The sequence below is a fragment of the Canis lupus genome, chromosome 6 (assembly GCF_048164855.1).
Source record: "Canis lupus baileyi chromosome 6, mCanLup2.hap1, whole genome shotgun sequence".
Lineage (NCBI taxonomy): Eukaryota > Metazoa > Chordata > Mammalia > Carnivora > Canidae > Canis > Canis lupus.
In genome coordinates this window covers 50,742,085-50,763,415 of record NC_132843.1, presented here as the reverse complement: position 1 = coordinate 50,763,415, position 21,331 = coordinate 50,742,085, and the positions used below count along the sequence as shown (strand labels likewise).

At 45.1% G+C, this 21,331-nt stretch overlaps 1 protein-coding gene across 1 annotated transcript in view; it reads right to left on the bottom strand.

Annotated features, from left to right (window-relative positions):
* Positions 1–19,398, bottom strand: part of MPZL1 (myelin protein zero like 1) — a 71,645-nt gene extending 52,247 nt beyond the window's left edge. Inside the window, exons 1-2 of the mRNA XM_072831535.1 lie at positions 19,249–19,398; positions 18,847–19,174 (exon numbers count right to left, since the gene is read on the bottom strand). Of these exons, the coding sequence (XP_072687636.1) occupies positions 18,847–19,174; positions 19,249–19,398 (478 nt within the window). The remainder of the gene's footprint in view (positions 1–18,846; positions 19,175–19,248) is intronic.
* Positions 19,399–21,331: the final 1,933 nt, after the last annotated feature.

Sequence of the window (21,331 nt, the reverse complement as noted above, 5' to 3'; positions counted from 1 at the left end):
GTTCTAGGTACTTTTCTGGGCCTTAGTGTAAATTTTCACTCTAGTGGGAGGGCCAAGAAAGTAGACACATAAGGGATGCCTGGGTGGCTCAGCGGTTGAGAGTCTGCTTTCAGCTTAGGGCGTGATCCTAGGGTCCAGGATTGAGTCCCACATCAGGCTCCTTGTGTGAGTCCAAACAAGGAGCCTGCTTCTCCCTCTGTCTATGTCTCTGCCCCTTTCTGTGTCTCTCATGAATAAATAAATAAATAAAAATTTAAAAAAATAAATAGTAGGGAGAATTCAAATGAGTGAGATATGTTCATCTTTAGGCCATTGCCTTGTTAGGTGACATGAGCATTGGCCACACTTGTGTGTATTTTTTGTGCACTCTGACTCCTAAGTCCAATGTTTTTTCCATGTAACATTAATATAATAAATACCCTGAAATCTGGTAAAAACTTGATCACTTAAAGAAAAAGAGGTTGGGCAGCCCCGGTGGCGCAGCAGTTTAGCACTGCCTACAGCCCAGGGTGTGATCCTGGAGTCCCGGGATTGAGTCCCACGTCGGGCTCCCTGCATGGAGCCTGCTTCTCCCTCTGCCTGTGTCTCTGCCTCTCTCTCTCTCTCTCTCTATGAATGAATAAATAAAATCTTAAAAAAAGAAAAAGATGTGAATGTATTTTGAAATGAGAAGTGTGAACACTCAGTGGCTGACACCATTTAGATGTAGAGAATCCACTGTAAATGCCAGGCTCTGTCTAGGGAACTCTCAAGATACAGGAAAGCCTACAGAGCAGTCAAACTTCCTAAGTGGTATCTTCATGTCTAGAGTGTGACTCTTAGAGAGCAGTGTACCACTCTCTAGGGAAGAGCATGATTTCACCAGTACGCTGCATCTGTCACTTAAATTCCTACTGATGAGGGAAACAAAGGCCGAAGGAAATGTCGGAAATTTAATGATAAAATTAAATGTCCTTACAATCTGCAGCCTGTTGATAAACACTTGAGATAGGCAATATAACATTCCTCCACGAACTCCCAACTGTCTTAAGCTTCACTAGAGGGAAAAACAACCTTAGCCTGACAACACCAAGGCCTCCAGGGTCCAGTGAGTCTTCTCTAGCATACGAAAATCCTTTTGGAAACCTCTCTGTCTTCACTTCCCCCAACTCCAAAGTATATAATCAGAGACAACTGGGTGGCTCAGCAGTTGAACATCCGCCTTTGGCTCAGGGCATGATCCCAGAGTCCTGGGTTCGAGTCCCACATTGGGCTTCCTGCATGGAGCATGCTTCTCCCTCTCTGTGTCTCTGCCTCTCCTTGTGTCTCTCATGAATAAATAAATAAAATCTTAAAAAAAAAAAAGTATATAATCAGCCACTCCTCACAACCCCAGTGCAGTTCTTTCTGCCCAAGGGTCCTGTCCCCAGCTTTAATAAAACCACCCTTTAAAAAAAAAATAAAATAAAAATAAAAAAAATAAAACCACCCTTTTGCACCAAAGTTGTCTCAAGAGTTTGTTCCTGTCCACGGGCTCCCAACCCCACCACTTCACACCATATCACTACCATGGAAAGTTTTTGCAGGCTACCTTGCCTTGAAGACCATAGCCATCATAGTCTCTCAATAAACATCCACTGAGCTGATCCCATAATCCCTGGGCAATCTTATGAGGACAGTCTGCCTTTGCACAGGGAGAAAAATGCACTACCAGCCCCACCCACATAAGCAGTCTAACCTCCCAACATTTACAATGCTGTCAGTTAATAAGCCAACATTATGTTCTTGCTGGCTGTCATGCCCTTAAGAGCTCGGTTTTACCATTTCCCCCTGAGCCGTATCACTGTGAAATCCAGTGTCTAGACTCCCTGGATCTTGAAGTCCCAAGTTCTAGGAGGACCTGCCTCCTTATTTTCACTCACTCTCTAATGTTTATAGTTCCCACCTGGGATTCAGTTTAACACTTCACGTACCTATTCAACACTCAACATGTTCTAGGTATTGTGCTAAGTGTTGGAGACCCAGAGGTGAATAAGACACAGTTTCTGCATTTGGAGAGGTAATCTTATAGGGGTGCCTGTGATGAGGGAGCAGAAACTGAGGACAAAGCACAAGCTGACACCTGGCAACCTCCCCCCCCCCACCCTGGCCCCACACTTACTGGGTGTGCTATGTGTGACATTCCTCCAGGAAGCTCCCAATTGTCTTAATGCCTTGCTAGAGGGAAAAACCACCTTAACAAAGGCAAGGCCTGTAGTAACTGGTAGGTCCTCTTTAGCATATGAAAGTTCTTTTGAAAACCCCCCTTTTCCTTACCTCACCCAACTCTCAAGTATATAATCAGCCACCTCTCACAACTCCAGGGCAGCAGCTCTTTCTACCCACGGGTCTTGTCCCCCAGATTTAATAAAACCACCTTTTTGCACCAAAGACATCTCAAGAATTCTTTCTTGGCCACTGGCTCTGGACCCCACACTAAACCTCACCTATATTCCAAAACTACATCACCTGGGTGGCTCAGTTGGTTAAGCATCTGCCGTTAGTTCAGGGCACGATCTCGGGGTCCTGGGATGAAGCCCCACATGTGGCCTCCTACTCAGCAGGGAGTCTGCCCCTCCCTCTGCCCCACTGTGCTCTCTCTTTAATAAATAAATATTTTTAATAAATAAATAAAAGATAATTTTTTATATGAAGTGATAGAGGGGAAGCTTAGAGGCAGTGTGTTTTGGCCTTACCTGGGGATATCTGCTGCATGACAATGCACTTGAGATTGAAAGGCTAAATAGGAGTTAGCCAGGTAAATATAAAGGTAAATATGATCAGGAAGTGAGGGACACCTGGGTGGCTCAGCAGTAGGGCATGATCCCGGGTCCGGGGATTGAGTCCCTGCAAGGAGCCTGTTTTTCCCTCTATGTCTCTGCCTCTCTCTGTGTGTCTCTCATAAATAAATAAATTAAAATCTTTAAAAAAAAAAAAAAAGGAGGGAGAGTGAACGTATCATATACAAAATCAAGACAAAACAAGCATCATGAAGAAATGCTGCAAACAATCAATAAAGAGCAAAGAAGGAAATGGCAGGTGCTGAGGGCAAGACAGATGAATCAAGCTAAGGACCTGAGCTCATCCTAGAGATAATAGGGATAGAGGGTCTTGGCACAGGAGTAGCACAATTACATCTGCCTATGAAAGATCCCTCTGGTAACAGTTGGGAGGGTAGACCTGAGGGGAACATATACCATTAGGAGGCTCTCGAAGTAATATGGACTTCAAATGGCTGGCAACTTGTCCTAGCACAAGCGAAAGGAAGAGCTGGATTCAGAAATAAAAGGTAAACACTGGCAAGACTGATTTAAATCCATGGAGGTGGGGGTGTCCTGGGTGGCTCAGAGGTTTAGCGCCGCCTTCAGGCCAGGCTCAGGCGGGGGTCAGGCTCCCTGCATGGGCCTGCTTCTTCTGCCTGGGTCTCTGCCTCTCTCTCTCTCTCTCTCTCTCTCTCTCCGTCTCTCATGAATAAATAAAATATTTAAATTAAAAAAAAAATTCCATGGAGGTGTGTAAGGGAAAGAGAGGAGTCTAAGATGATCAAGCTTTTTGGCTTGGGTGACTGAGGAAAAGGCTAAGGAGACAGCAGGAAACAGTGAGAACAATGGGGAGTGAAGTGGAGGCCCCATGTGGGAAAGAAGAGATACACGGAGTTTTATTGTGTTTTTTTTTTTTAAGATTTTATTTATCTATTCATGAGAGACACAGAGACATAGGCAGAGGGAGAAGCAGGCTCCATGCAGGGAGCCTGATGTGGGACTCAAACCTGGGACCCCAGGATTACGTCCTGAGCCAAAGGCAGATGCTCAACTGCTGAGCCACCCAGGTGTCCTGAAGTAGTTTTCAACAAAGTTTGGGGGTGCCTCTGGACATTCTAATGGAAATGGACAGTGGGTAAGAGTCTGTAGTTCAGAGTGATGGACATACATTTGGGAGTCACCATTTACTTAACAAACCCTTACTGAATGCCTATACCTACTGAATATGGGTTGTAGTCAAAAAAGAGAAAAAGAAGATCACCAAAGATGAGCACATGGTGAGACTATCAGAACCTAAGGAAAATCAACCCTGGGGCACAGGTGGAAGAGCAATGCTTGGAGCAGACAGGGAAAGGCGATGAGAATCACAAGTCATGTCACAAAGACAAAGGAAATAAGACCAGAGTGGTTAACGATGTCAAGGAAAGCAAAGAAGTCCAGAAAGAAAAGGCCTGGAAGAGGATATGTGACTGGGCAATATCAGGTGGCCTTCATCAAAGTGTCACATAGTGAGAGGAGACCAAAGTCAGACATCGCTGACTTGAGATGTGAATAGGAAATGCTGAAATACAGCAAAGAACAGAATTGGGTACAATCAGGGGAAACCAACAATTTGAGATATGCCTTATCTTTTACATTGATGGTTAATTTTATATCATCTTGGTTGGGTCACCAGCTGGACCAATAATCTTTGGTCAAAGATAAATCTAGAGGTTTCTATGAAGATATTTTTTAGATGACATTAACACTAAAACTAGTAGATTTTGAGTAGACTATCCTTCACAATGAAGGGGGGCCTCGCGCAATCAGTTGAAGGTCTTAAAAGAACAAAAGAATAACCACCCCTGAAAAAGAATTCTACCAGCATACTGTACCTGGACTCAAACTATACTACTTCCCTGAATCTCTAGTCTGTTGGCCTACCCTGTTGATTTTAGAATTACTAAGCTTCCATAACTGTGTGAGCCATTTCCTTAAAATTACCTATCTATCCATCCATCCATCCATCCATCCATCCATCCAACCATCCATCCATTCATCCATCCATCTAACCATCCATCCATCCTGCTGGTTCTGTTTCTCGGACCCTAATACAGATTTTGGTACAGAGAGCGGTTCTAGAAGAGCAGAATCTCAATGATAAGTTTTCTGAATTTGGTCCTGGGGTTTCTGGAATCAGCTTTCTAATCTGATTAAAGACACTAATGACTCCATTTCTAGTAATAAAAAGAACACTGTCCATGGAACGATGTGGTAATAGAGATCTGCAAAATATCTCCACTGGATACTCCTAATCAAATGCTTATAAAAGGCAAGGTTCTGGGTCATCAGGTATATAATACCTCTAAACATTCATCAAACTAGTGAATATAATGATATTGACTGATTGTTCCTAATGCTACTAGATGAAGTGGGAAAAGAGATGAGCTCAGGGCTTTGAATTCCAACTTTAAGGGTTGAATAAATGATCAGAAAACTTCTATGTCTATCCTGAAAGAGACTTTTATCTCCTTTAGTCACAGAGATGAGATTGCTGAAACCAAACCCAGAATCTCAACCTGAGAGTGGCTGAATTACAAAGCAAACTGAATCCCCAACCTCAGAGGATATCTACTACTAAAGTGAGGTCACTGGGATGCCTGGGTGGCTCAGAGGTTGAGCGTCTGCCTCCCAACTCAGGGCGTGATCCTGGAGTCCAGGGATCAAGTCCCACATCGGGCTCCCGGCAGGGAGCCTGCTTCTCCCTCTGCTTGTGTCTCTGCCTCTCTCTCTCTCTCTCTCTGTGTCTCTCTCATGAATAAATAAAATCTTTAAATAAATAAAGTGAGGGCACTGATTAAGAACAGAATCCTGAAAATTGGGGACCCTGATGAAGCTGGCAACACTGAACCTGAACCCCTAAATACTGAAGAGTCTTCTCTGCCCGTAGAAGTAACCACTCTACCCCTAAGGAGAAGAATAGAGCTTTCCCCAAGGAAACTGGAATGGCCTCTCCTGAGGCAGCTGCCCTGAAAGACACTGCTGGTTCTCCTCAGGACCCACCCCCACCGCTCTTCTTTGCTTCCAGATTTTTTTTTTAAGACTTTATATTTATTTATTCATGAGAGACACAGAGAGAGGCAGAGACACAGGCAGAGGGAGAAGCAGGCTCCTCACAGGGAGCCCGATGCGGAACTGGAGCCCCATGCGGAACTCAATCCCGAATCCCAGGATCACGCCCTGGGCTGAAGGCAGGTGCTAAACCACTGAGCCACCCAGGGATCCCCTGCTTCCAGATTTATAACTGGACTCAAATCACAGAAGGCCCCTACCTGTACAAAGGAGACCCACTATACTCCCAAAAGAATTACTGGATTCTTCTAATTTATACGGACAGAAATCCAGGGAATGTGTGTGAGATGGGATACTAAATATGAGGGATAACAGTAAGTGAAACAAAGTTGGATCAGGCCAAATTTATTGATATGGGCCCACTAAACAAATATTCTGCATTTCATGTTGCAACTGGGAGAGTCAAAGAGTTCTTATAGTTTGTTTCAATTCCTTGGCTACAATGTGGCCCATGGTAAATGAACTTGGAAGTGCCAGATCCATCTTGCTTCAACATAGAGGAAGGGACTCAAAGGCTTAAGGAGATTGGAATGTTTTGTTTTGTTTTATTTTTAAGATTTTATTTATTTATTTGTGAGAGACACAGAGAGAGGCAGAGACATAGGCAGAGGGAGAAGCAGGCTCCCTAAAGGGTGCCCGATGTGGGACTCCATCTCGGGACTCCAGGATCCAACCCTGGGCTGAAGGGAGGTGCTCAACCACTGAGCCACCCAGGCGTCCCAAGAGATTGGAATGTTAAGAGTGGATTTGTCAAAAAAAAAAAGAAAAAAAGAGTGGATTTGTCATTTAAGACCTCTCACCCACTATGGGAGGGTCCAGAAGACACATCTTTCACCATGATTGTGAGAAATAAATTTGTGAGAGGAGCCCCACATCCTTGAAGAGTTCTGTGATCACTCTGCTCTGTGCGCCAGACCTTCAGTGGGACACAATGCTTCCTAAATACAATGGAAGCAACGGCATCCTAGAGCAGCAGGGGTAAAGCGGCAGCATGCAATAGCCAGAGGGGGGTACGGTTACTCTAACAGATAATAAGTTAGATGAGATGAGAGCAGGGATCAGAACAGTCTGACTCGCAGAGACCTGCATTCAGCATTAGCTGGACAATCATGGTGTTCCTAGATGAGATACAGATGAGCAGCTTACTAAATTCTTACTTGATCTTTATACGCAGAAAAGTTCTAGGTCAAGTGAATGAAAGTCTAAATTGAGTCACAGAAACAGAAAGTCACACCCCTCAATCAATTTCCAGACTTGAGGGCAGCCCAGGTGGCTGAGCGGTTTGGCGCCGCCTTCAGCCCAGGGCATGATCCTGGAGACCTAGGATCGAGTCCCATGTGGGGCTCCCTGTGTGGAGCCTGTTTCTCCCTCTGCCTGTGTCTCTGCCTCTCTCTCTCTCTGTGTCTCATGAAAAAATAAAATTTATTTAAAAAAAAAAATTTCCAGACTTGAGCCAGTTTACAGACCCAGAACCCCTGAATGATAGGGAGGCCAGGTCCAAGCTAACATAAACTGAGAAAGGAATTTGAATGAGGCATGTTAAAGTAGCAAACCATTAATTAGTTAGATGTACCACAACATTTAAAGAACTAAAAATGTCTTGTGTAGCTCTTAGTATTTCTGAGAGTAGAAGAAAATGTCAGAGATAAAATACTGCACAGGCCTACAACCTCTTACTGAAAACCCTTGAGGCCAGCTGTGTTTGAGATGTAGAATTTTTCAGATTTAAAAAAATTAATACAATGCATTCACTATATGTTATCTACGAGCCTCAATAGGGTTCAGGGCAGCATTCCATAGTCAAATGCATTAGTATTTCTGTCATGAAACACATGATTGATCATACCAAATGGGATCAGGACTAATAATAGCCTCTCTTTAGTACAGGTCAACTTTTGCAGCCAAAAGAACTTGTATCAAACTTAGGGGAAAAGTTTCTGTTTTCAGAGATTTGGGCATTTTTATTTATTCATTTTTAAAGATTTTATTTATTTATTCATGAGAGACACAGAGAGAGAGACAGAGACATAGGCAGAGAGAGAAGCAGGCTCCTTGCAGGGAGCCCAACGCGGGACTCAATCCCAGGTCTCAGGATGCCTGGACAGCTCAGCGGTTGAGCATCTGCCTTTGGCTCAGGATGTGATCCCAGAGTCCCAGATCAAGTCCCACATTGGGCCTCCTGCAAGAAGCCTGCTTCTCCTCTCCCTCTGCCTATGTCTCTGCCTCTCTGTGTATCTCTCATGAATAAATAAATAAAATCTAAAAAAAAAAAAAAAAATCCCAGGTCTCCAGGATCACACCCTAGGCTGAAGGCAGGTGTCAAACTGCTGAGCCACCCAGGCCTCCCAATTTGGGCATTTTAAATTGCTGATAAGAGACTGTGGACCTACACTCTGAAATGACAATGCGAAACTGCCTCTCAGCATGTTCTGTTCTGAAATCCCTATGCTAGAGTCCGATTACAATCGCTATCACCTCTGCTCATTACCAATACGTTCTCTGGGGACACCTGGGTGGCTCGTAGTTGAGTGTCTGCCTTTGACTCAGGGAGGAATCCTGGGGTCCAGGATCAAGTCCCACATGGGGCTTCTGCAGAGAGTCTGCTTCTCCCTCTGCCTGTGTCTCTGCCTCTTTCTCTATCTCTCATGAATAAATAAATAAAATCTTAAAAAAAATAATACATTCTCTAATTTCTCCAGTGTTGTAAAATTCAGTAAGCCTCACTGGGGTTCTTCTACACTTACAGTCAGGGGGGGCGGGTGGTGAGGGAGGATTAAATTCCTAATAGCTGAAAGTGGTTAAGACCAAGTCCCCAACAAGTTCAGAGACAAGGGCTGGGACTCCGACTTGTGGCAGGCAAAGCAGCAGAGCTCTGGAACCTCTGCTGATGGAGTGGAGGGCCAGGCAAAGGTGCCAGTGGGGAGCCTCTCTGCAAACCCCTAGGGCCTGATTGGACATCCTGAGGGGTCTAGCCTGACACAAGTCTCAACTGTGGAAGGATTTACACAGCCTCCAGGGAAGAACTCAACCCAATCCAAAAGGTCAGGCTCACTGGCTTGGTCCATAGTGCCTTCTGCTATGGGGCAAGGGACCTTTCTGAGCCGAGCGTGGTATCGGAGGCTTGGTTAAATGGACTTGCTCTGTGTGGTAGCCAGAAGGATCAGTATAAGAGAGAAACCTACAAAAAACATATCATTAAAAATCCCTGAGTAATGGGGCGTCTGGGTGGCTTAGTGGCTGAGTGTCAGCCGTGGGCTCAGATCGTGATCCAGGGGTCCTGGGATCGAATCCCACATCAGGCTCCCTGCAGGCATCCTGCTTCTCCCTCTGCCTGTGTCTCTGCCTCTCTCTCTCTCTCTCTCTCTCTCTCTCTCTGTCTCTCATAAATAAATAAATAAAATCTTTAAAAAACAAAACAAAAAACCACCCTGAGTATCAGAGCATTGGGTGGCACAGATTCTGCATTGTCAGTAAGGATGGCTTCAACATGGCAGCTCTGTTCCTCCACAGCAGAGTCAGCAGGAAGCAAGCCATCAAGATTCTTATACAAACATTACCACAAAGAGCAGGAAACTGGATACCTTGGCACAGAGGAAAGACTCTATGTAAACATTTCAGATATGCCAAAAACCTCCTAAGAAATGGTTAGAGACTTTGAAGGAGAAATTCTATAATATAGCAGAGAGGTTGCAAATAAATGCTTTGAGTCCCATCCCTACCATGGATTAGCTTTATGTGACTTGTGCACAAGTTACACAAGCTACTGGATTCTTAGTTTGCTCATCTGCGAAATTCATAAAAATAGTAATAATCACACAGAATTGTAGATGAGATAATGCATTTAAGTTGCTTAGCAGAGGGGGATCCCCGGATGGGTCAGTGGTTTGGCACCTGCCTTTGGCCCAGGGCATGATCCTGGAGTCCCAGGATTGAGTTCCACATTGGGCTCCCTGCATGGAGCCTGCTTCTCCCTCTGCCTGTGTCTCTGCCCCTCCCTGCCTCAGATGAATAAATAAATGAAATCTTAAAAAATAATAATAATAAATTGCTTAGCACAGACCTGGCACATAGTAAGCACTCAGTGAATGAGGGAAGAGCAAAAGAAATAGCATGAAGCTAGTTTTATATCTAAATTCTAAGGGCTAAGAAAGAACTATACCTGGCAGAAAAGACACACACACACACAGGATCTGTATCTATATCTATATAGACAGATATAGTATCAATTAATTCAAAATTTCTCCTAAACTACTCATTCCTTTTCTCTCTGCCCTTCTTAGCCATTTAGAAGGTCTTGGGACGCCTGGGTGGCTCAGTGGTTGAGCATCTGCCTTTGGCCCAGGGTGTGATCCTGGAGTCCCAGGATTGAGTTCCACATCGGGCTCTCTGCATGGAGCCTGCTTCTTCCTCTGCCTGTGTCTCTGCCTCTCTCTCTCAGTCTGTGTCTCTCATGAATAAATAAATAAAATCTTAAAAAAAAAAGGTCTCAAATATTTGCATTTTATTTTATTTATTTTTAAAGATTTTTATTTATTTATTCATGAGAAACACAGAGAAAGAGGCACAGAGGCAGAGGGAGAAGTAGGCTCCATGCAGGGAGCCTGATGTGCCCTGGGCCGAAGGGGCGCTAAACCGCTGAGCCACCCGGGATGCCCCAAATACTTGCATTTTAACACATTTTTCTCTTAGGAAATGGAATCCTTTACCAGTGTTTCTGAGCAACACTCTTTGAAGAAGGGCATATAGCAAATATGACCTGGACGCGACTGAAGAGCAACTAACTATAAGATACCTTCTGGTACAGGGTCATCTAAGGTTCTCACTGAAGCTCAGTCTACAACATAGTACCTTCACTTTTTTAGGAAAAACACAAGATTACATTAAAGTGACATAACTCCACACTGTGATCCTTAATGTTTGAAGAGAAAAAGAATACATTTTTTAACTTTGATAAAAGCATTTTAAAAAATATTTTTAAATTGCACTTAATAAAGTCTCAGATTCCCAAGTAGAGTATCAGGGCCGTAGCATAAACCATGTTCATTGCAAATCAAAGTTTGTTCAGTTGGTTATAGCATGACACGAACAAAGCTCAAGTCATGGATTTCAATCTGTGCAGCAATTATCTACAATTATAACTGAGGCGGGATCCCTGGGTGGCGCAGCGGTTTGGCGCCTGCCTTTGGCCCAGGGCGCGATCCTGGAGACCCGGGATGGAATCCCACGTCGGGCTCCCGGTGCATGGAGCCTGCTTCTCCCTCTGCCTATCTCTCTCTCTCTCTGTGTGTGTGTGACTATCATAAATAAATAAAAATTTAAAAAAAAAAAACTTAAAAAAAAATGATAACTGAGGCTCGACAAAGACATAGTACATTTCTAAATCCATTTAGCTAAACTTAGTTGCAAGACAACTACAGTTGAGTCTTGAACAATACCAGTTTGAACTGCACAGGTTCACTTATACATTTGTTTTTGTTTTTTTTTAATTTTTTTTTAAGATTTATTTATTTACTTATGAGAGAGAGAGAGAGAGGCAGAGACACAGGCAGAGGGAGAAGCAGGCTCCATGCCGGGAACCCGATGTGGGATTCGATCCCGGGACTCCAGGATTGCGCCCTGGGCCAAAGGCAGGCACCAAACCGCTGAGCCACCCAGGGATCCCCCCCATTTGTTTTTTAATACAGTACTGTATATTTATTTTCTCATCCTTATGATTTTCTTAACATTTTCTTTTCTTTAGCCTGCTTTATTGTAAGAATACTATATATAATACATATGACATACAAAATATGTTAATCAACTATTTATGTTATTGGTGAGGCTTCCAGTCCACAGTAGGCTATTAGTGGTTTTTGGGAGTCAAAAGTTACTCTTGGGGCGCCCTGGGTGGCTCAATGGTTGAGCATCTGCCTTTGGCTCAGGTCGTGATCCCAGGGTCCTGGTTTCGAGTCCCACATCAGGCTCCCCACAGAGAGTCTGCTTCTCCTTTTCCTTCTGTCTCTCATGAATGAATAAATAAAATCCTTAAAGAAAAAAAAAAGTTACTCTTGAATTTGATTGTGTAGGGGTCAGTACCTCTAACCCCAGTGTCGTTTAAGGACCAACTATATTCCAACTATATGCCCAGAGAGTCAGAGGTATTGCAAAGTTCACAATTTCTAAAGAGAGTCTGAGTTTGAAAGATAAGTTAACTGAAGGAGAATTTATTAATGAAATCATCCTTTCTTTCTTGGTAAAAGATTTAATGGGAACAATGGAAAATTTTAAGTGAATAAAAATTACAGCAAGCCACATGCATTCAAAAAGATATTGAATAAAGTGGTTTAAGGGCAAAGAAATGAGGTTCCCATGAGACAATTAAATTTCTCAATTTAGGCACTATGAATGGTCACAAAGCCATCTGACCTCTGCCTTGTTATGGCAGTCAAAATCCCAAGGACTATGGTCTGGACTCTAGGGCATTGCTAATGTCAAGCACTTGGCAAAATGAGTAGAAAAGGAAGAAAGGAAAATCACTCAAGATACATGAAAGCTTCATATCTTACTGGTCTTAGGAACCAAGACTCAAAGCTATATGATACTTAAGACCTCAGGAGAGATGTCTAGTTTTTCTAATAATTAAATTCCGTTTGATGGGGCCTAAGGATCAAACTAATCTATAATAAATTCTGTCAGAGCAAACCTTTTATTCTCTCATTTCAAATGATGCCAGAGATCCTAGAGAACAAGATTAAAATCTTTGCAAAGTTTAGGTACACTTAAGAGGCATGTCTTACACAGAGAATTCAAATTCTCAGATAAAAGATAGAACTTAAATAAAAACACCCTTGGGGCCCTGTAGAAGATCTAATCATCCAGGAAAAATGTGACCATGGAATCACATAAATCAGCCTCAGTGGGAATAGAAAAGAATGTGAGAAATATTCAACAGGTAGGCCAGCATTTTCTAGATGGAGGGCATGCAGCAATGTTTTTTAAAAACCATGTATAACAAGTCTTTCCCAATTAAAGCATATTTTAAAAACTCAGTAGGAAAGATCAGCCATTAATGAAATCCTACAACATATCTCTTGTAAGTTTAAAAATTATCTATTTTGTAATACAAGTGTTCTAGTTTAATTCTGCAAATTTTCACAAGAGGTGAATCATATTTTCTTTAACAGGTGAATCATATTTTCTTAAAAGTGGTGACTGTTAGGAATTTAATCTGTCCTTTATTTTTTTCAGTATATTCATCCTGTATAGGATCCAGTCTCCCTGCTATATCCCCAGTAACTAAAACAGCACCAAGCACCCAGTAGGTTTTCATTTAGTGCCTTTACTTTGTAAATACATAAATTTTCATTTCATGTACTTTTCACATATATCTCTTTTTCACTTAAGATTTGTTTTTACTTCCTTTGGAGTATCTGAGCCTAATGACTACCCTAGAGTTAGGGCAAAAACAAGTGATAGAGTATCTTTTTTTAAGGACTAAGTTTTGGTTTTTTTCTTTTTTAAGATTCTGTATGTTTATCTGAGAGAGAGAACAAGTGGAGAGAGGGACGAAGAGAAAGGACGCAGCAGACTCCCCACTGAGCAGGGAGCCGAAAGTGGGACTAGAGCCCAAGACCCCAGGATCATGACCTGAGCTGAAGGCAGATGCTTAACCCAATGAGCCACCCAGGTGCCCCTGGAGTAAGTTTAATTTTATTATCCCACCTAGTGTGCTCGCTTTGGCAGCACATATACTATATTATCCCACCTAGTGAGTAAGTTAAAGGCTGAGGGAACTAGTACTGAAATTTGTGGCCTTTTGGGCACCTGGTGTCTCAGCTGGTTAAGCATCTGCCTTCGGCTCATGTCATGATCCCAGAGTCCCTGATTCCAGCTCCGTGTAGCGTTTCCTACTCAGCAGAGAGCCTGCTTCTCCCTCTCCTGCCGCTCCCTCAGCTCGTGAGCTCTCTCTCTCTCCCTCACTCTGGCTTTCTCTCTCTCTCTCTCTCAAATAAATAAATAAAATTAAAAAAAAAAAAGAAAAAGAAAAGAAGGGACGCCTGGGGGATCCCTGGGTGGCGCAGCGGTTTGGCGCCTGCCTTTGGCCCAGGGCGCGATCCTGGAGATCCGGGATCGAATCCCACATCAGGCTCCCGGTGCATGGAGCCTGCTTCTCTCTCTCTCTGTGACTATCATAAATGAATAAAAAATTAAAAAGAAAAAGAAGGGACGCCTGGGTGGCTCAGCGGTTAAGTGTCTGCCTTCGGCTCAGGGTGTGATCCTGGAGTCCTGGGATCAAGTTCCACATCGGGCTCCCTGCATGGAGCCTGCTTCTCCCTCTGCCTATGTCTCTGCCTCTCTCTGTATGTCTTTCATGAATAAATATATAAAATCTTTTAAAAGAAAAAGAAAAGAAATATGTGGCCTTTGACTGCAGAGGTAGTGTCTCAAGTCTGAATTTTGTCAACAAGCATCAAAAGTCCTATTGATAAAATACTTAAAGGCTACAACAACCATGATTAATTTAAAAATACAATAACTAGTAATTCTAAAACTATGGTGTTTAAAGTAGTTGAAGAATGTTAACTCATTTCATTCGTTTCCAAAGAAATATGAACTGGTACTTAAAAGAGTGAAAATAACCAGATAATACGTGAAATCACACCTGGAACAAATATTCCTTTTTTCAAGAAACATTTATTGAGTACCTACCATATGCCAGGCTAAATCCTAACTGCATATTACAAACTGCTAACAAACTGATATCAAGACATACCTATACCTCACTGCCCTTTAACAAACATTGGCATCTGTAGTATTCACTGTGCTAAGCACTAGGAATATTTCTACAAACAAGACAAACACTATCTCTATCCTAGATTCTGAGAGAAGAAAAAAGAAAAGCCAAGTGGTTAGAAATTTCAACAGGGAAATAAAGGACCAGGAATGATAACAGGGAGTTCCTCTGGAGAGGGTGGATGGAGAAAGGCCTCTCTGAAAAAAGTAACATTTATGATCTTACTGAATGAAAAGGAGACAACTCTGGGCAGTTCTGGGGAAAGAACAGGAAAAGGCAGCAGCAGCAAGTGCAAAGGACTTGAGGTGAGAATGAATGTCAAAAAGCAAAAGATGGCATGTGGCTTGAAAATAGTGGGCAGGGGGGCAAGTGGCATAAAGCTGAAGTCAGAGAGACAGGAAGTAGACCACACAGCATTGCAGGCCATGGAAGAAGCCAGTATGCCATTCAGAGTGTAAGGGGAAGCCATTAGGGCTTTTAAACAAGAAAGCAAGATGATCTGATTGCAGTTTTATAAAAATCATTCTTGCAGTTGGGTGAAGAATGAATTAAAAAGAGCCAGAATATTTCAGCTCAGGTCATGATTTCAGGGTCCTGGAATGGCCAGAGTCTGGCTCCCGATCAGTGGGGAGCCTGGTTCGCCCTCTGCCCCTCCCCCTTCCACTACTCACGTGAGCCCTCTCTCAAATAAATAAAATCTTTTTTTAAAAGTTTTTAAGGAACACCTGGGTGGCTCAGCGGTTTAGCGCCGCCTTCAGCCCAAGGCATGAATGAGGCTACAACAGGATTGAGACGATCAGGATTGAGTCCCACTTCGGGCTCCCTGCATGGAGCCTGCTTCTCTCTTTGCCTGTGTCTCTGCCTCTCCTTCTCTCTCTTTGTGTGTCTCTCATGAATAAATAAAATCTTTAAAAAATAAAAAATAAAAAGTTTTTGAAAAGAGGCAGGATAGAGGAACGGGAAGACCAGCTGGGTGAATCTGACTAAAATGCTAAGAATGGACCGCTAAGAGAAAACTAGTGGGCAAATTCCAAATGCATTTTACAGAGGGCAGAACATGTTGGATGTGGGGCTAGATGAAAGACAGGGAGGAATCAAGGGTGGATCCTAGGCTTCTGCGTTGAGCAACAAGATGCATGTTGGTGCCATTTACTAAAATGGGCGGCGCAGGGGATCCCTGGGTGGCTCAGCGGTTTAGGGCCTGCCTTCCGCCCAGGGCCTGATCCTGGAGACCTGGGATCAAGTCCCGCATCAGGTTCCCAGTATGGAGCCTACTTCTCCCTCTCCCTGTGTCTCTGCCTCTCTCTCTGTGTCTCTCATGAAGAAATAAATAAAATCTTAAAAAAATAAAATGGTCAGCGCAAATTACTGAAATTTATTCTTCATATATTGTGTGTTCATTTCTATTTATGGGGGACCACAGACCTGACAATTGCCAAATCCAACTAATCCTCATCATATTTAATGTCTTCTTATACTCTTCACCACTCCCTCTTGCTTAAAACTTCATTATCTCTTGGTTTCAAAGACAGCATTCTTCCAGTTCTTCCTTTACTCATCAGACCTCCTTCTCAGGTTCCGTATACCCCAGGGCTCTGTCCTTGGCCCTCCTATTTCCTTCAATACACTCTCTACAGGTCTCTATTGGTGACCTCATCCAAGCAATGGTAGCTTTAACTACTATCTACATGATGCATTCCAAATCTGCAGTTCCAACTAGAACTTTCTCATCTCCAGAACCATCTATCCTACTGTCTTCTGCCCACCTCTGTTAGGATGTCTCAGCAGTATCTGAAATTCAACATACCCAAAAGTAACTTCATCGTCATCATCATCTTCCTCATACACTATTCCCTCAATCCCACGTTCACCTGTGAAAAGCCCCACTTGCCAAAAATAGGCCATTTCCCAAGTCCCAAACATTAGGATTATCTTTCATTCCTCTTTCAAGGCCACAGCAAATCCGTTTCCAAGCCCTATCAAATGTACTTTCTAACTAGCTCACGGGCATGTCCTCTCTTCATATCCCACTGCTTTAACTCAGCCCCTCATCCTCCACCTCTGGATTATGACAATAGCCCTCTCCGGTTTCTTCAGTCTCCCACCCCTCCAATCCATTCTTCACATCTCCAGAAAGAAATCCTTCACCAGCTTCCCCAAGTCCTCAGGATAAAAAACCAGCCTTACAAGGTCCTTTGTGAGTTAATGCCTTTGGCTGGCTCCCCCACCTCCACTGCCCCCATCTCCCTCCCACCGCACACACCTATCTCCCACCACACTGACCTACCTATGTAAGAACAGGTCTATTCAGGACTCTGCTCCTACTGTTTCCTTGCCCAGTGCCTACTCAGCTTAAGCATCCCTTCCTCCAGGCCCTCAACTCCAGTCTGAGATGATGGCCCTTCTTCAAGCTCTCACAGCACACCACCATCAAATGACTTTTTATATGACTTAGTGCAGGGTGCTTCTCCCGCTGAACCGTAAGTTACAGGAGAGCAGGGACCATCCTTCCCAAGTATGTTTGGTGCATTGTAATACTTACAAGGTGCTTAATCAATGTTTGCTGAATAACTGTATCTGGATCAAATTCAGGAAGGTCTTCTATCAAAGTGGACTGCTATAGACACTATCCACAACCAGGAAAAGACAATTTGGCAAGAGGAAGCATTTGATAGTTTCCCAAAATTAAGCAGTAGCATTAGTGGCTGATTTTCATCTGTCAACATTCATTTTTCCTTACTGAAGAGCCGGGCCCATCCAAGGTGTTTGTAGTTATTATTCTGATGGTCTTTTCATATTAATATCCATTAATATTCAGTATGTCAGTTCTGCTGCTTCTAGGACCTAGAGTCAGTAGCAATGTCTGAACTTTCCTAATTATTCTGTCTGACACACACAAGATTTCTCATAAACCTTATGTTTAGGCTATTTCCTACCGGTTAACTTAAAACACAAATACTGGCACCATCACCAACAAGAAACTTTTAACCTTTTTTCCCTCAGAACAGACATTTATACAGAATAGACTCTGACTTATGTAAACACCGTATATCTTCATCTGTCAACCTCTAGAAGGTGAGGGCTTTTACCTTTACACCTCACCACCTCTGGAATCACCGGTTAAATAATAGTTTTCCTGGTCCCAAAGACTACACTAAGGACTTTTCTATGAGAGAAATTACTGAGTAAACTTGTATTCAGCCACTGTGATGCAACTGACATTTTGGGAAACAAAAGAAAGGAAAAAGTCTACGTGGTTTCTTAGGAGTTGGCCTTCTTTATAGCCATTACTTAACCGCACTCTGAAACAGCAACAAGTCCTCGGCTTTGAACAGCACAATGTCCTATGGCCAACACCACTTCAGATGTCCATAAAACAACTCATCCAATGCAATAAATCGAGCCTGAGGTTTACCTTAAGTTGACCCATGAAATTTGGCAAGAAAGAAAGGTCATTTAGAAAAAAAAAAAAAAAAAAGGAAAAATGAGCTTTTTAATGTCTGGTGTCTTGTCAAACCGTGGTGACTCTGTCTGGAATCATTAGGGATTTGACCAAATTCTTTTTAAGCCCGGTCATTTCAGTGCTATTCCCAGTGCAACCCAGAAGTAATGCAGATGTACTGTCGGTATGGGTGCTCGGCGGCTAGAGGCGAGACCCAGGAGATTGCAGGACTCCTCGATCCCGGAGGCTTACAAAATGCACTGGAGAGCATTCGAAATGGAGTTTACAGGCTCAAAGAGGACGTGCGTTTAGAACGAGGACACAAGCCAACAAAGGCCCTGCGAAAGCAAACCCTGCGACCTTCCTTCCTCCGCCGCCTTCCTGAGGTGGGAAAGGTCGGGAACCCCGGGTTCCCGAACCGGAATCCAGCGGGCCGGGGCACCCCCGGGGCACAGGCGGGGAAGGCGGGCGACCCCGCGCAGGCTCCAGGCAGCCACCCGGCAGCGCCCCCAGGAGGGAGCAAGGTGGGGAGCTCGCCCCTCCTCCCGCACACGCAGGGACCGGGAAGAAGGAAAACCAGGCGCTCCCCAACCGCGCGCGCCCTCCAGGCCCCGGAGCGCGCAGGCCGCGCCCCCTCCCCGCCTCGGCGGCCGCCGCGAGGAGGAGGAGGAGGGGGAGGGCGCCGGCCCCGGGAGGCCCCGCCGCCCCGCCGCCCCGGCCGCGGCGTCCGCATCACTCACACAGCCCGAGCACCGCCGCCAGCACCAGCCACGGCCAGCGCCTGCGGGCTGCGGCTGCAAGCACGGCCGCGGCTCCCGCGAGTGCTGCCATCGTCCTCCCAACGCCGCCGCCGCCGCCGCCGCCGCCGCCGCGCCTCTGGGCCGCCGGCCCCACTGCACCCCGCTCGGCTCGCGGGAGGAACCTCGGCCTCGCTGCTGCAGCCGCCCGCGCCCGCGCCCGCGCCCGCTGGCACCTCCACGCCGCGCTCCCCGCCGCTGGCCCCCGCGGCAGTCCCCGCCCCGCGCCCGCGCCCGCCCCCGCGGCCCGCTCATTGGCCCGCCCCGCGGCCTCGGGAGGACGCCATTGGAGGACGCCGCCTGTCCATCACCCCCCGTCCGGAGGGCCCGGCCCCCCGGTCCCACCCAGGCTCCTTCTCCGGGCGCTGGAGGCCGGGGTCTCCCGAGGGCTGGGCTCCTGCCGCCGGGCGCTCTGCCCGCCTGGGGGTCCGCCTGTCCCGCGGACCGGCCGCCGTCTCCTCTGCCTCGGAGGTCCAGTCCCGCAGATCCCTCCATAGTCCCTCCTCTTTGCCGGCTCCGTTCTCGCCTCGGTGTCAGCCCTTCTAGGTTTCTCGGAGCCTCACCTAAAGAAAAAGCAGCGCTCCCTTTACAAAGGGGAAAAAAAAAAAATGAGAATGACGATGGGATGATTCAGTCGTCCACATGGAACACATCTCCCGCCTTGCCGCTTGCAAGGCTTGTCCTTCGCCTGGACTAGGTAATTTATGTGTTGCAATTTGAGAAATCAGCCAGCTTGAAATGAAGTCTCCATCTTGCCCCAATCTCCTTTTAGGAGTGAGTCCTTTTTTCGGCTTAAGAAAGGCTGGACTGGGGCCTCTTACCTACTACCTGGAACACAAATGAATGTGCTTTTTAGTTTGTTTTGCTTTTGCGGACAAAATGTCCCTTGATGTGTCGATTAAAATTGGAATGGGAAATTCCTGGTCCTGAAGTGCCTTGGCTGACTCTGCTCAGCTTGGCTACCTGGGCCCAGAGTGTGTCCCCTGCTCACTGGTTGCCCGGTGAATGCTGAAGAGGGTTTGGAAGTGTCCTTATGAGAACACCCTGCAAAAGGCACACCAGGGGGAGGGACAGGATGAGAGCGAGCGAAGAAAAGGAAAAATCCAGGTGGGAGGCCGGTAGAGTCAAGGAAGGAACAAAATGTAGACCATTTGGACAAGAGTAGGGGAAGAGTCTGGAGAACACCCAAATGTAACCCTCTCATTTCAGGGTTCTGTCTGAAGTCAATTTTAGACAAATTGATATTTTTGCTGTTTTAGCCTACTAGCCTCGTAAGCAAACTCTTAATCATTAGGAGTAGGGAGAGAAAATGAAAAAAGCATGACAACCATTGTGCCCTATTTTTCTCAGCAAGATCCTTAAGAAATGTGCCTGGAATGTATCATAGGTTGGATAGAATACAAAGTGTTAAGTGACTACTATGTGTTATAGATGTAGAACACCTAGACTTTTCTCTAAAGAAGCACATAATCTACCGCTGTAGACAAACAGGTGCTAAATTTTTTAAAATCCTTGAAGAGAAGGGCAAATAAAGGTAAAACCCAAGACCAACAAGGACATTAGCTCTCAAAGTCCCATGTAATGCTACAAGTTTCTCTGACTGATATACCTCCAACACACATACCTTCCTCTTCTGAGAGCCCCTGGCCCAATTGGTGTGTGGGAAAGATGCACAAAGGATGTAGAATTTGAGGTGGTCTTTCTTTTTTTAAAAAAGATTTCCAAAAAATTTCAGTAAGAGAGCAACAGGACTGAGTATCAATTGGGTGGGAAGTCTGATCAAGAGAAAAGAATTCAGAAAGACAGATGTGACCTCCAATTCTAGCCTGAGTGGAAAATGATGCTACCAGACAACCAGAACTAAAAGCCAAGGAAGAGAAGCTGGTCTGCGAGGACAGCTGACAAGCTGGACCATGAACAGAGCTTAAAATGCTGACAGCACCCCACGGACAACCAGAAGGCAGCTGGCTGCCGGGGTCTGCAGCCCCAGGAAACCTCAGAAGGACTACCTGGAACCTGCAAGGTGTTCCACCAGAAACATTGGACCATCAGTCTCATGTCAGTAGAATGTCCTTCCCTTCAAGTATTTGATGTAAAGGAAGCATCATTTTCTTGGAAGAGTCAGAGGGCTTGGTCGGTCTGGCATTGGTTGCTATTGGGCCTCCCTAGGGACTCCTGGATGACACCCAGATATGGCTATTCCCAGACTGAGCACCTCTTGGTTCCCTAGCTTCAGGCCCCAGCCAGCTTCTCCCCTTGCATCTCCCTGGGGATCTTCGGATCTTCTCCAGTCCCCCATACCTGCATGGACCCCCTGCAGGTAGGAAAACCAGTCCAGAGAAAACAAGCAAGAATACCTGAGTGTGAGGTATTTTGCAAGGGGCTGGACTTTCCATGTCCCCTGTAACAGCTGAGATATTTTCACAAC